Source organism: Rhizopus delemar, genomic scaffold, assembly GCF_000149305.1.
Source record: "Rhizopus delemar RA 99-880 supercont3.11 genomic scaffold, whole genome shotgun sequence".
Classification (NCBI taxonomy): Eukaryota; Fungi; Mucoromycota; class Mucoromycetes; order Mucorales; family Rhizopodaceae; genus Rhizopus; species Rhizopus delemar.
The window spans coordinates 1,648,506-1,663,884 of record NW_027137837.1 but is presented as its reverse complement, the minus strand read 5'-3'; the positions used below and the strand labels follow the sequence as shown (position 1 = coordinate 1,663,884).

Here is a 15,379-nt window from a genome sequence, read left to right as displayed (position 1 = left end):
CTAGGCAATGGTTCAAGGACAACAACTTCATGTGTGACCATACCTTCAACTGGCCTTCACAAAGTCCAGATCTAAACCCAATAGAGCACATCTGGCACCACCTTAAGCTCAAGTTAAGTGCCTATGATACTAGGGCAAAAGGTGTGCATGAATTATGGAATCGTGTTGAAAAAGAATGGTCTACTTTTACAGCAGAAGACTGTAGGAGATACATAAATAGTATGCCAGATCGTTGTAGGGCTCTAATTGCTGCGAAAGGCGGTCATACAAGATATTAATAAAATAATGCACATAGTGGAAAAATGGTTTCAATGTTGGTTTTTGTATTTAGTCTTAATTTTTCCCGATTGTGTAACAATACAAGCAAAATTTTTTTCAGCAATTTTAGCTGTAAATGCGATACAAAATGCATGTTTTTGTGAGCCGTTACCATTTGTAGTTCCAAAGATATAAAGCTTTAAAGTTGCAAATCGAAAACATTGGAACTATTTTCCACCCACTGTATATATAGCTTTATTGAATAAAGAATAAAAAAAAAGCGTTTGAAAGTTTTTTGAAAGTTTATTACCAAAAAAGATCGCAAATGAAAAACAGTCTCTTACCGGAAAAACATTCTTCATCTACCAACAAATATAAAAATTCCACATTTGGCATCACCTGAAGCTAAAATTAAGTGCGTATGAAACCAGAGCTAAAGGCGTTCATGAACTATGGGATCGAATTGAAGAATAATGGGAGACCTTTACAAAAGATGATTGTAGAAAGTATATAGACAGTATGCAGGATAGAATCAAAGCTGTTATTCAAGCAAAAGGGGGATATACGGACTACTAACAGATATTAAGGGACACCCGGAAAAATGATCCGGATGTTGCTGAAATGTTTGATCTTTTGTGGCTCCCTTTGAAATTTTGTGTGACGTATCAAATTTGTACTAAAAATAAAGTAATGTTTTCTCTTCAAAATAATGTTTGTTTCGTTTCATTTGATTGAGCTTTGGTAAAGCTAGGGTAATATTTGTGAATATTCTAGAAACATCCGGACCATTTTTCCACCTACTGTATAAAAGTTTGGCTGAAGGAAAAGATACGAAGCAAGGAGATTCCGGGCCGGGTATTTGTCCTACCTAGATGCCAAATATAGCAATCGATGCAAATAATTTTTCCGCATCGAATGGTGTTACTTTCGAGGCAGTCACGTGTAAACTCAGAGAGATATGGCGCTTGCAACACGAAAAAACCTCTTTTGAGCTGACCCCACAAAAACGATGCGGAGGGATTACTCTACCAATATTTGTACAACATCAGCAAGCAGTACCGCAATCGATGCAAATAATTTTTTCCAATCCAATGGCGGTACTCATAGATCTCTCACTGTAACACACAAGGAGGTACAGGCTTTTAAAGACGAAAAAACCCCCTGGTCGGACGGACATTATGCTACCAGAAAGGATTACAAGCCGAATTCTTGTCCTACCAATATGACAAGCTTATCCATAGGTAGAAACAGTATTTCCGCATTTAATGATGGTATTTACAAGGTGATCGCATCGAAACTCAGCTTGGTATCCGTCTTAAAGCGTGAAAAAAGTGCTTTTGCTGATGGACAAGAAATTGTACAAGTAGACTGCAATCTGAATATTGTTTCTAGTTACACTTAAGATATTCTGAGAATCTCAGATGATATTTCTGCATTGATTGCTCATTCTATTAAAGATTGCCCTTCGTAGTATCTTACATAACAATCGTAACATATACCCAGTTGTCGTGTAATGAAAAAAATGACTGAACAATAATAAGGAAAGAGTGCAAGTCCTGCATGAGACTGGTTTATATTTCAGTTTAATGTAAACTAAAAATATTCTAATTGAAGTCAGATATTTATATCTTATTGAATGAATGGCTTGATATCTTCTACTGTAAGCGTTCGTCTAATCTTCAGATACTTTAGCAAGTGTTATTCTAATTATGATTATAAAAACTTTTCATTTGTTCTTTTTTATGTTTGTGATAGATTATCTTTTATTCTGTGGATTCCTCACTGATTTGAATAGCGTTATTTCATCTATGTGAGATCAGAAGAACTCATGACATTGGATTAGATTTCTAACAATAGGAAAAAAAAATTATTACTTTAGTTGATACTTAACGAAGTGTTGTAAGCATAGTTATTTTCTACACGACTCCAGCTGAATTATAATAAATAAAGATACGCAAAAGATTAAATTATGATTAAACAATTCTACACTTTTCCAAATTTAGAACAATAAGATCAGTATTTGTCATCCTAGAGAGTTTAATCAATTGTCAACCCCAAAAGTAATTAGATCGAAGTTAATTGACTGGTTATTATTTCTATTGTTCAATTTCAAATGCATATACAGTTGTTGGAATAATTGTTCGAATGTTTTGCAATTTTATACGTTTTGCTTTGTATCTCTGCAGTCAGATACGATAGAGCTACATACGATACCTCATTAAAAAGCGACAGCTTTCGCATATAACATATAAAACACTAGGGGTCTGGAATTATTTCCATATATAGTAAGACCAAATTGCGTCAAGCATATGCATTCGAACAATTTTTCCAACTCAATGCATTCTATAATAATGATATCGTTGCCGCTTCTGACATCACAAATACAGCATTACAAAATGATGTAATTATGAAACAACGCTTTTGCTATTAATCGGAGCTTAAAATATATAAATAAGGCTGTGTTTTACGGTGTTTCCCTTCCATCTCGTACAGTCTATACGTCCTTATATCATGGTACATCCTTTATCTCGTAGCAAGCAAGAGAGCATCCGGTAGCTGTTGAAAAAGGGTTTATCATACTCAGAGATCATGGAACATGTTCCAGGAGTATTAACGTCCACTTTGAGCAAGCACAAGGGCTTGTATACACCGAAACGTACTCGAGGTCATGCTGGTAAAAAGACTACTATAAGCTCAACGACAAAGAATTACCTGAAGAGAGAGCTTGTAAATGGTTCACTTAAGACTGCAAAGAGCGTATGGCCATATTTAAACAGTATTGGTCACAAGATAGGCTATTTTGGCACAGTAAAAATGCTTCACAGTATGGGTTTCGATACCCAAATTAAGAAGAAAAAGCCTCTCCTCAAAAAATGTCACATGGAAGCTAGACTAAAGTGGGCTAAAGCTCACAAAGATTAGACAGAAGATGACTAGAGACGTATAGTGCTTTCTGATAAGACCAAGATTAATGTTTGGGGTTCAGATGGCTGTAAGTACTTTTGGAAACGACCTGGTGACAAATTGCAGCCTCATCATCTTGACCTTACAGTCAAAGGAGGAGCTGGCAGTGTGCTGCTTTGGGTTGTATGACGTGGGATGGTCCTGGATATGGCTGCGCAATTGAGAATGGTACTATGAAAGCATCAGATTATGTTCATATCCTGTCAACTACACTGATGGACAGTCTGAAGTACTATGGTTACGAACAGGAAGCTATTTATTTTCAACAAGACAACGATCCTAAGCACACATCAAAGCTTGCTCGTGCTTGGTTTAAGGAAAATGGGTTAAAAGAAGAGCATACTTTCAGTTGGCCTGCTCAAAGTCCTGATTTGAATCCTATAGAGCATCTCTGGCACCATTTAAAGCTGAGGCTGAGCTTAGATGAAGATAGGGATAAAGGACTGCATGATTTCTGGTCTAGAATCGAGAAAGAATGTATTTCTTGTACCAAAGAGTAATGCCAAGCATATATCAAGAGTATGCCAGCTCGTTGTAGAGCAGTTATTAAAGCTAAAGGCGGTCATACACGGTATTACAGTGGGTGGAAAAATGGTTCCAATGTTTTTGATTTGCAACTTTAAGGCTTTATATCTTTGGAACTACAAATGGTAACGGCTCACAAAAACATGCATTTTGTAGCGCAATTACAGCTAATATTACTGAAAAAAAATTTTGCTTGTACTGTTACACAATCGGGAAAAATTAAGATTAAATACAAAAACCAACATTGAAACCATTTTTCCACTATGTGCATTATTTTATTAATATCTTGTATGACCGCCTTTCGCAGCAATTAGAGCCCTACAACGATCTGGCATACTATTTATGTATCTCCTACAGTCTTCTGCTGTAAAAGTAGACCATTCTTTTTCAACACGATTCCATAATTCATGCACACCTTTTGCCCTAGTATCATAGGCACTTAACTTGAGCTTAAGGTGGTGCCAGATGTGCTCTATTGGGTTTAGATCTGGACTTTGTGAAGGCCAGTTGAAGGTATGGTCACACATGAAGTTGTTGTCCTTGAACCATTGCCTAGCTAGCTTAGACGTGTGTTTAGGATCGTTATCCTGCTGAAATAGATGTCCCGAGGATGGTAACCGTAGTACTCAAGGCTATCCATAAGAGTTGTACCAAGTATTCCGACATAATCAGAAGCCTTCACTAATCCAGCATGCATAACCAGGTCCGTCATAGGTAATACAACCCCATACCATAATGCTACCACCCCCTCCTTTAACTGTTACAGTAGGTGGACTAATTGTCCCAGTGTATGAGCTTTTTTTACTTTCGACTCCATAACTCGACGAATTCTTAGGCTATGCGGCTAGGTCTATGATCATTAGAAAGGCTGCAGTCCGTACTACATTATATAAGAAACTCAGAGTTCGGAGATTACACGGTCTGAGTTAATCAGCATTAAAAAAAACACCGCACTGGGACAATTTTTCCGCTACCCGCTTATTTTGCAATGCATTCCAAACATCGCTTTCTCATCAATCAGAAATCACCGGAATTTGCATACCAACTTTATCTATGACAATCTATGACTCATACCTTTAATGTAAAGTATAAATAGCCTTACGTTATCTTTTTTTTTTACAATATTCTTAGTCTCTTTCTATACTGTACTTTCTCAACTTTATCTTGCCTCAAATGACTCGTACTATCAGCAAATCTGTTCAAAATCAAATCCAATTGCTCTTGGCTAGTAACGTGACATATGAACAAGTTATGGAACGCATTCCCGGATTGAAAAAATCCACTTTAGGTAGGTATGCCAACAAGTTCTTTCCAAACAGAATGAAGGCAGCCCCTGGTCGAAGAGCAACTATTGGTGAAACTACCAAGTCATACATCCGTAGACAAGTAATAAAGGGTGAATTCAAGACAGCCAAAGCAGTACATCAATATCTGAATGGTTTGGGGTATACTATTGGTTATTCTGGGGTCTTAAAACTTCTTAAAAGTATGAACTTCAGAGCTAAAATTAAAGCTAAGAAGCCTCTTCTTAGTAAACAGCACAAGGAACGACGTTTAGCATGGGCTATGGCTCACAAAGTCTGGACAACCGATGATTGGAGGCGCATGGTGTTTAGTGATGAGACTAAAGTCAATGTTTTTGGATCAGACGGTTGCAAATATTACTGGAGTCGACCAGACGATGCATTGCAGCCTCATCACTTAGATTTTACAGTAAAAGGTGGCAAAGGAAGTGTCATGGTACGGGGTTGTATCACTCACGATGGACCTGGGTATGCTTGTTGGATACATGATGGGACTATGAAAGCTGTAGATTATGTAAATATCTTAGAAACTACCCTTATGGACAGCTTAAAGTACTATGGATACAATCCTGAGGATATCTATTTTCAACAAGATAAGGATCCTAAGCACACTTCGAAGCTTGCTAAGCAATGGTTTGTGGATAATAAATTCAACAGTGATCATATCTATAGCTGGCCAGCCCAAAGCCCCGATTTAAACCCTATAGAACACGTATGGCATCACCTTAAACTCAAGCTGAGTGTATATGACACTAAGGCTAAAGGTGTACATGAGTTATGGGAAAGAATTGAAAAAGAATGGAATACTTTTGCAGTGGACAAGTGTAGACGATATATAGATAGCATGCCTGACCGTTGTAAAGCAGTTATTAAACCTAAAGGGGGACATACTCGCTATTAAATAAAATTTATGTTCAAGCGGAAAAATTGTCCCAGTCGGTGTTTTTTCTAATGCTGATTAACTCAGACTGCGTAATCTCCGAACTTTGAGGTTTTGATATAGTGTAGTACGGACTGCAGCCTTTCTAACGATCATAGACCTAGCCGCATAGCCTAAGAATTCGTCGAGTTATGGAGTCGAAAGTAAAAAATGTTGAAACACTGGGACAATTAGTCCACCCACTGTAAGTCGAGATGATGGGGTTGAAGTTTATCATCAGGTCGACTCCAAAAGTACTTGCAACCATCTGAGCCATAAACATTGACTTTTGTTTCATCACTGAATACCATACGTCTCCAGTCGTCGCTTGTCCAGTTTTTATGCTCTTCCGCCCATGCTAGTCGTCTTGCTTTCTGAACCTTAGTCAATAAAGGCTTTTTTACCTTTATTTTAGCATGGAAGTTCATGCTTTTCATAACCTTAATGGTGCCCGAGTAACTGATAGTGTAGCCAATGCATACTAGATACTTATGAACAGCCTTCACAGTCTTGAGGGTACCATTAATAATCTGCTTACGTATATAAGACTTGGTGGTAACACTTAAAACAGCCTTTCTACCAGGGTTTGCTGTTACTCTACCAGGAGAAAACTTGTTGGCATATCTGCTTAAGGTAGATTTTTTTAGGTTTGGAATACGTTCCATTATCACTGAGTATGGCTTGTTCTACAAAACCAACGATTTGATGCTTTCTTGCTTGTTTTTAGAGAGAGCGCGAACCATATGTGTAGTGATACCCTAGAGCTTCGATATATGGAGGAAGAAAAGGAAAAAAAATATTTGACCGGGGATAAATTAATTTTACAAGACGCATAGGCTTTTTCGGCGATAGTCGGAATAGTATGACTCATAATTAGACAAAAAACTCCTATAGAAGCTCCACCAAATAACAAATAAACTTATCTACAGTTGTAGTGGAAAAATGGTTCCAATGTTGGTTTTTGTATTTAGTCTTAATTTTTCCCGATTGTGTAACAATACAAGCAAATTTTTTTTTCAGTAATTTTAGCTGTAAATGCGCTACAAAATGCATGTTTTTATGAGCCGTTACCGTTTGTAGTTCCAAAGATATAAAGCTTTAAAGTTGCAAATCGAAAACATTGGAACTATTTTCCACCCACTGTATACACTACGGCGCAAGGTTTACTTTCTGAAGTTATTTTACTCTTTATAAATCGTTTTGATTACCAAAAATGTTAATTTTTTATTGTTTTTTCATTGTCCTCCACATTATTTTTTTAAAAATGCTCCAGCCTTTTTTTACTGCTCCACTTTTTTTTTTTCTGTAAATAAATGCTGAAATAAAGTGAATCTACTTGGCAAAATCACTTTTCAAACTATATACAACCTTATTTACACTGTTAAAAAGATATAACACAGCCATATTGCACAACTCGCATTTTTCTGCATTATGACTGTAATAGTCGTAAAAAAATCCCTATTCATTAGTTTTTTTGAGCAATCACAAAGTACAGTAGGTCAAAAAACTGCTGCAAGGAATCCATTTTTCTTGGTTTTTGTAGCGCACATCCTGTTACAATGGCACAAACTGCCTCTGTTCCCACATAGTAAATCTTCTACATGTCTTGAAAAATCCGAAAGAGTTTAAGCCCTATTGGATAAGTATTGAAGGAAGTATGAGGCGCGCAATTTGAAAATTTGAAAAAATGAAAATTTGAACGGAATGAACTTATTTATTAATATTTAGTTGGTCCTACTTTTCTATTAATAATCTCTTGAGTTCTTCTCAAAATGTTATCTACATGCCTTTGGCAAAGTTATTTATCGAAGTCAATTCATATTTCATCAACTCGTTCCCAAAGCACATCTGTGTTCTTTGCTCTACGTTCGTAATAATTGAGCTACAACTTCAATGGATGCCATACGTGCTCGATTGAATTTAAGTCGGGGATCTAAGCTGGCCAATAGTTAACATAGCTCTCTTGGTGACTACATAACTAGGCTATTGTAGATTATGCCTTGTGCTTTGTGTTATTATCATGCTAAAACTAAATGTTGGACCAGTCGAAATTGTAGTACTTCATAGTATCACGAAGCGTATTGTTCAAAATATGCTGGTAAACACCCGAGTTCAAGTTTTCATCGTAAACTTAATAAGCATATCCTGGCCCTTCAGAGATTATACAACCCCAGGGCATCATTTTGCTAGCTCCGTGATTGATTGCAAAATCCAGGTCATGGTGTTGAAAAAGGTCACTTGGCCGTTTCCAATAGTGATCAGCATCATCAAAGCCCTATACGCTGAGCTTGGTCTCATTAAAGTAAACGATTTGTTGTCAGTCACTCATTGCCCAATCCTGATGCTCCTTGTTCCATTTCAACTGATGCTACGTATGCACTTTTGTCTGAAATGGCTCCTTTTTTTCTATCAGAAAATGGAACTCCATTGATTTCAGTACGTTAATTTCTGACTGGTATGAGATATCGTAGCCAAATCCAACAGGCTCCCGGTATACCTCTTTGGAAGTCTTTAAAACCCGTTCAATGACTTTTCTTTTGATTAACCGCTTCGTCACTTTGGAGACTACTGCAGGTCTATCACCTGTGCTCACTGTCCTACTTGAAAACAACGTTATAAAGTATCTACTAACAGTTGATTCATGTAATCCAGTCTCCTTAGCAATATCATATTTTGATGTGGATTCGGTTAATGTCTGTTTGAGATCGTTTACTTTCTCCTCTGACAGTGATTTATGCATGCAATTGACGAGAGGCTAAAAACGAGAAATAATTTAAACAAGGGAATATAAAATTTAAAATAAAGGAATTGTAAGCACTCTTAAATACAGATAACATTCTAATCACGTCAAAAGTGAGAAAAATTGTGATGGCAACCGGTTGGGTTGTATTAAAATTCATTATTTCAAACATATGTAAACAAGTAAAAAATACCGGATGTTTAAAATACTACCTTTAGCAGTATCAAATTCCACCAATAAACATTGCCCATATCCGATAATCGACGAATAAACGCACTTTCTATTGAGGTACAAACAGTCAAAGTTTGAGATAGTTTGGTGCAGTATCCATGGACAAGCAGCTGTAAAACATGAATTTTGCAATTCCTTGCAGCAGTTTTTTGACCTACTGTAGGTTGTGCACAATTTTTTATTTTTATTTTAAAAAAGTTCTGCAATTTTCTTTTTTGTTTCTTTCTTGAACTATATTTTACGGTTGTTTTTAGAATAGATAATATGCAACAACAAGAAAAAGGAACGACTTATAACTCAATCACGGCCCAGAATATAAAAAAAGAAAAAAAACAAAGCTCACGTTTTTTTATGCCTCTGTCACTTGTCGTATCCTAAATCACTTTTACATCTTGTACTCCAGCTGACATGTTTTTAAAGAAAACTTAAATTGTGAAAAAGAAGACATGTAAGCATTATGGCAAAGAGTTAGTAGTGTGCCTGTACCATTAGTTTTATTTATTTCAGCAAATTTAAACAAGACATGTTTTGATTGCCATAACTTTTCTTTGTTTCCAATTATAGTACTGCTTCAATATACTTTGACTAGTCAAGTTACATTACAACCTTTTTATATTAATTGAACTGAGAGTGATTTGTGATGGTTGTGAATTACTGTTTTGTATTAAATATGCAGAAATAAATTGAAGATTATAAATACGTAATAGATATAAAAAAGGGTTGTACATGCTATTATCAAGTTCAAGCCATATACAATAAAGTAATTCATTTATAAATTACTCCCTCATTCAGTAAAAATATTGGTTTGAGTAGGTTGTCCTTTATTATTATAATTTTTTCTGTTATATTCAGTTTATTGAAGCCAAAGGAGCTTATTTGTTTTGTTGCTAAAGAATAATAGAACCAATGATTGTTTTAATCATTTACATGATTTAAATAATCCAATTTGCAAAAACAATACAAAAAAAAAATATAATAAAAAAAACGCGTTTGCAAATGCTCTGAAATGACGTCGCTATAACTTACAAGTGTTTCAAAAAGTACAAAAATCTTCCGATTGTATTTCTTTTCCTTCTTCACATAATCCTGCTACGAAATTCTTACGGCTCATAATTACTTTTCACTATTCTAAACTCTTCTTAATAATTAAATTGTTATTATTTATCTTGTACCTTAATCCAGTTATTTGCCCCTTTCCACCAAAATTGCTTTTTTATCCTGAATTATAATTATACGTTGGTCGATTAACACATGACTCCGTGAAAGTGTAAAAGTAAATAGTTATGATAAAGAAAAATATGCTTACTTTTGATTCTAGTGATTTATAGAAGAAACTTGAATAGCATGCTTTTACAATTACTTAACAAGATTTAGCTTTTTTTTAAAGTTAAATAATGAATGCTTATTAATATATATTGTGTCTAACGTATACCTATAGAATATGAGCTACTCTTTGTTCAGCACTGTGCTTTATGAAATATTTAGTAGAAAAAAGTCTATATGGTAGGAAAAAAAAACATACAAGTTCAGTACTCATAATGAAAAATCTTATTTTGATTAGTATATTGGATATAAGGTTGTAAATTCCTGTAACAGCAACGTAAAACTGTAGAGATAATGGAAGGTGTCAAACAGCATATCATTTTGCAGTGCAACTTGTTAATAGATACAAAACCCGAACCTCTGTTTAACGACTCTGAAAACGGTTCTTTTTTATTACTGCTTGAAAAGGTATAAAAATAGTTTCTTCTAAAAAGTTTTAAGCATAGTAACATATGAATAGAATTTATTTGGGTTATAAGCAAAGAGTGGTTGATATGAATGTAGCGATACATAAGAGAAGATTAAATTATATTTTGAATGAAGTTTTGATGGTAATTAGAAAAAAAGGAACGTGGAAAAAGAAGTTATTAAATCATAGACGTAGGCATAAAAGCATAAAAAGATAAAAGAAGATTGCATAAATGAAATGAAGAAAAAGGCATTAAAGATCGGAAAGCATACCATCATGTCTACCACCAACTTTGTCATCATAACGCATATATGGCCATATAACTTTAAACTTATTTTTGGTTGCTGAATATTGGAGTAACCCAACACATTCCAAGATGTCTGCCACATCTAACACAGCAAAATGCTTACGTTCAACATCTTTTTCAACCATTGGTATATTAAATTGATCAAGCTTGTGATTTTTCATCACATCTACAACTGCAAGAAAGCGTACTTGATCATCATATGTATGCTGGAAGTATGTGTAAACTTCACCAACAAACCAACACTTTCTCAAACTAAAAAAAAAAAAAAAAAGGTTAGTTGATGTTATATTTAATGTCCATATAAAATTACTTACCTTCGATATCGTCCAGCTTCGAACAAGACAAAGTTGTCAGCTGCTGTAGTCAATCTTTTTTTTTTGCGATATGACAGGGAAGAAATAACGATAGAATCGGTCCAAAGCCGTTCAGCAAACAAAATAGAATTAGTTCCAATATCGATTATGCTTTGATCACCATAAAGTCGCCTGTAATAGGATCGAAGTGCAACAACAAGATCTTGATCGCGCAGATCAGGGGTGATTACTCCATTTGATAACAAATATGCTTCATCAGCAGGATCCCATAATTGCGGAAACTGATCGTTGCCTGAAGGATGGGAAACAAACGATACAGGAGAGCTTTGATCTGCATTCACTTGATCGTTGTTAGCTAGAGACGTGGTAATTCCATATTGTTGTAGGTTGACGATGTTCAACAAAACGTTGGAGCTGTTAACTCCAGGCTTTGTGGTCGATTTAATCTTGTTTGCAAACTCTTTTATTGTTCTCTCCGTTGATCTACAGCTATAATTCTTTATGGGCCCCAGCTGTCTGGTCATGTGCCCAAGATGACCCAGATAATGGTTGTTGGCTGTGAAAACTTTGACTGACAAATTACCAACGTTGATTTGATCACGCAAGTATTTGTGCCATGTTTCCACATCACTATGTTAAATGATAAAATACTGTTAGTAAGTAAAATGTAATAACGAACTTCTGCTACTTTGTATTCACCTTTCCATTTTTTTCACATCCTCTTCCTTTAATGTTCGACGGAGTGCCAGATTACAGCCATTTATTAGACACATCAACGCTTTCTTTGCTTCGTATTCGACTAGGTAAGGCAAGATGATATTTGGTACGATCACGCAAAGAAAGTTCTGCCAATCTACAGCTCTGTAGCGACCAAAGGAAGCATGAAAGGAGCCTTCAAATATTTGGGGGACTTTGGAGGCACATACTTCCATCTGGCGCTGTACAATAGCCATACCATTGGTTCTTCGAAGTGGATTTTTTAGTCTGAAGCTGTATGATGAACCTGATTCAATGATGTACGATTCATTGCAACTGGCGTTAAGAATATTGAAAATAAGGTGTCCAATCCCTCTGCCAATCAAGTGCATCTCGTCAATTCCAAAAAATTCTACACCACAAAACGTCGAAAGAGAAGTGAGCAGCTCTGGTACTTGTCCCATTTGATGGCTCTGTGATGTATTGTAAGCAATCATAACTTTTTTTAAAAAAAAAAAACTTACAGGATCACCATGTACTAGGCTTTCTTTTGATCGAATATTGCCGTTATGTAAAAAGTATCTCGCACCATCTGATACACCTCGAACATCACAAATACGACAACCATGGTATGCCATATGGCCAGCATGATTCATTAAGTCTGCAACACCAGGAATGTCACCCATAACACCCATCAAGTGAACCTTGCCTTTGTAAATTACATTGTTATCTTTTAATACTCGAAAACCATTGTTTCCAAGACTTCTGATTTCGTCAACAATTGGTCGCAGGAAAGACATAATATTATCAGGCTTAGAGGGACCAGGTATGATGGCCAGAGTAATCATATGATGGCGAGTATGCCTATAGAATAATGGTTAACATCTAAGAATTAGGCTTAATAACAATAGGCTTGCCTGTATGAAGGACTTATGTTCATCACTAAGCAATGAATGATTGTTAATGTGCTTCCTGTTTGAACTTTTGGTTGGAATCCATCAACAAACAAGACTATCCCAATGTCGCTATCATCCTGAAAAAGTTGCTGCTGATTGAAAAGAAAGTCTTGATACACCTTACCATCAAAGATGTCCCTGTACACTCCATCTTCATGTGTACAATCTTGTTCGGCACGGTACTTATATAATTCTCTCTTGTCTTCATCAAACATCATTTGTGCTAATGCAGCACCAACAGATACAACAGCCATTTGCTGAACAGCAACAAAAGAAGGGAAGGACTCATCATTCAAATCGACACCAGCTTGTCGAAGGGCAAGAGCTTGTTCATGCTTTCTATATCTTGGAAGCTGACAATTTTCATTAGTACAAAACAAGATATTTGCATCATCCTTTGGGTATAAGAAGCAGCCATTGGGACAAACATCAAAATGAGAAACAACTTGAAACCCATCATGGCTACTGCATATCCATCTTGAAACTGTATCGGGACTAGGCATCATACCACCAAGCTCTGTTGGATTTATGTTAGAGGTAATGAGGAATTTTACATTGTTTATTAATCTACCATTGAGAGCATCGTCACTAATCTTGCTTAATAGCGTTTTGTTTATAGTATTCATCATATCTCTCTTGAACTGACGATTAACACCGTGCTGATCAGCCAATCGAGTAAGCTCAACAGCAGCCTTTTCGACCGCCGAGAGTTGCAAGCTGGATCCAGTGTACTCATAAACCACTGCATTATCTAGAGCGATGAAAGTGTGATATATTAGCAAAACGCAATAATGATAAACAATCACTAATTCCTAATTTTTTATTACCAGCAAGTGACGAAGCAACAGATCCAACGCTAACATTAGACATACTTTCCATGCCAACATCTACATCAACGTCTACATCAACGTCTACATCAATATTTGTATCAGCATCGTTATCATAGTCATCATTTGAAGTAGTTTCTAAAGTAGAATTTTGCAGTGACAGTTCACCAGCTCTATGTTCTCGGATAAAATGTGACATACATCCACCACGTATCTGATGTAACTGCAACTTAGCAAAGGTAACACCAACAAAGCGTTTGCAAAGGTTACAAGGATAAGAAGTAGCTTGAGACATTGGAAAGTTAATTTTTTGACAAAGGTTAAAAAAAGAGATGAAGAGCAGACAATAGTAATTTAAAGGTATTTATACTTTTCAGTGTGTTATTGTTCAAGTCAAAATTAATAAGAGTACAAAGTATTTATTGTAGAAATCAGATGAAAATCATGGTTCCTCAGGATGCCTATCTGGCTATAGGTGGCTAAATCTACCGAATTAGTCAATGGTTCTGTATGGGGTAATGCTGATTATAGAGATGATCCGTACATCTAATGCATATCCATTGCCATTTTTGGAATGTAATAGGTAAAAGCAAAGAAAAATAACAAAAACAAAACGCGGGAATTAATATAGGGCGTAAACAAACATTGGCTCATACATTACAATGTGCATATGTAAATAGAAGATAGCCTTTAGTATAGAAAATATAATACTAAAACGCAGATACTTATAGAGAAATCAGAGGTTAATATAAAATTGTTGGTATCAGAGACAATTGTTATCTAGGCTAAAGTTAAGTATAAAGCTCATTTTTCTTTTATTTTGCTATGTTTATTTTTTTTTTTTAATAAAAATCAATAATAAATCTGTTGATGTTTGTCACTTAAAACTAGTATGTATAATCTGATATAGTAATATATACATTTGCCAGTTCCTTAAATTCTTAACGTAAATACAGGTAACAAACAATACAATGTAGATCAATAACAAAGGTAACCTGAACATAATATAACATAGAAATAAATTAAAATTATTCATAATAAGTCGTTTAAAGTCAGTATAAAAACAATAAAAGAAATGGTATTAGAACATATACACTTATCTCTTGAAAAAATTACATTCTGTAGTCTCGCTCATCTACTATGTAATGATTACAACTTTAAAAAGAACATGTCATAGTGTTTTACTTCTTTTAAAAGTATTATGTAAATGTTTTTTTTCCCACATTTTATTATAGCATAAAATATTTGCAAACGATGTTTGTTATGGGTATTTTACACGGAATGGTGATCTTTTTTTATCAAGTATACTACAAACTAAAAAGGTAACTTCTCCTTAATACAAAAATTAATTAAAGACATCATATACAATGCTCCTGAATTGATCATCGTTACAATGAATACTTTTCTTCAATTAATAATCGAGTTTATAGAAGTGATATAGGCAACAGCAATCTCGCAAATTACTAAAAGAATATTTTTATTAGTTTTGTTAATATCAGTCTACATCTTTCATTTTTGAATATAATCGTAGCATTTTTCCCTTTTTTACTATGTGCCTTGCTGCAAAGATAATCAAAGAGTAACTAAACGCATTATTTACATTAAA

The 15,379-nt window shown here is 35.1% G+C and overlaps 5 protein-coding genes across 5 annotated transcripts; 3 read left to right on the top strand and 2 right to left on the bottom strand.

Moving 5' to 3' along the window:
• Nucleotides 1-2,847: 2,847 nt before the first annotated feature.
• RO3G_13283 (uncharacterized protein) lies at nt 2,848-3,180 on the top strand (the record flags this gene model as incomplete). Its single annotated transcript, XM_067667867.1, has 1 exon — nt 2,848-3,180. One exon carries the CDS (start codon nt 2,848-2,850, stop codon nt 3,178-3,180), a length of 333 nt encoding a protein of 110 aa, XP_067523968.1.
• A 1,740-nt stretch (nt 3,181-4,920) lies between these two features.
• Nucleotides 4,921-5,252, top strand: RO3G_13282 (uncharacterized protein; the record flags this gene model as incomplete). The annotated part of the gene is made up of 2 exons (XM_067667866.1): nt 4,921-5,133; nt 5,235-5,252. The coding sequence occupies 2 exons, from the start codon at nt 4,921-4,923 to the stop codon at nt 5,250-5,252; spliced, it is 231 nt and encodes a 76-aa protein (XP_067523967.1).
• A 909-nt stretch (nt 5,253-6,161) lies between these two features.
• On the bottom strand, nt 6,162-6,635 carry RO3G_13281 (uncharacterized protein; the record flags this gene model as incomplete). The annotated part of the gene is made up of 1 exon (XM_067667865.1): nt 6,162-6,635. One exon carries the CDS (start codon nt 6,633-6,635, stop codon nt 6,162-6,164), a length of 474 nt encoding a protein of 157 aa, XP_067523966.1.
• An 894-nt stretch (nt 6,636-7,529) lies between these two features.
• Nucleotides 7,530-7,888, top strand: RO3G_13280 (uncharacterized protein; the record flags this gene model as incomplete). Its single annotated transcript, XM_067667864.1, has 2 exons — nt 7,530-7,558; nt 7,699-7,888. The coding sequence occupies 2 exons, from the start codon at nt 7,530-7,532 to the stop codon at nt 7,886-7,888; spliced, it is 219 nt and encodes a 72-aa protein (XP_067523965.1).
• A 3,037-nt stretch (nt 7,889-10,925) lies between these two features.
• RO3G_13279 (uncharacterized protein) lies at nt 10,926-14,068 on the bottom strand (the record flags this gene model as incomplete). Its single annotated transcript, XM_067667863.1, has 7 exons — nt 10,926-11,232; nt 11,295-11,924; nt 11,994-12,463; nt 12,515-12,854; nt 12,998-13,341; nt 13,501-13,697; nt 13,774-14,068. The coding sequence occupies 7 exons, from the start codon at nt 14,066-14,068 to the stop codon at nt 10,926-10,928; spliced, it is 2,583 nt and encodes an 860-aa protein (XP_067523964.1).
• Nucleotides 14,069-15,379: the final 1,311 nt, after the last annotated feature.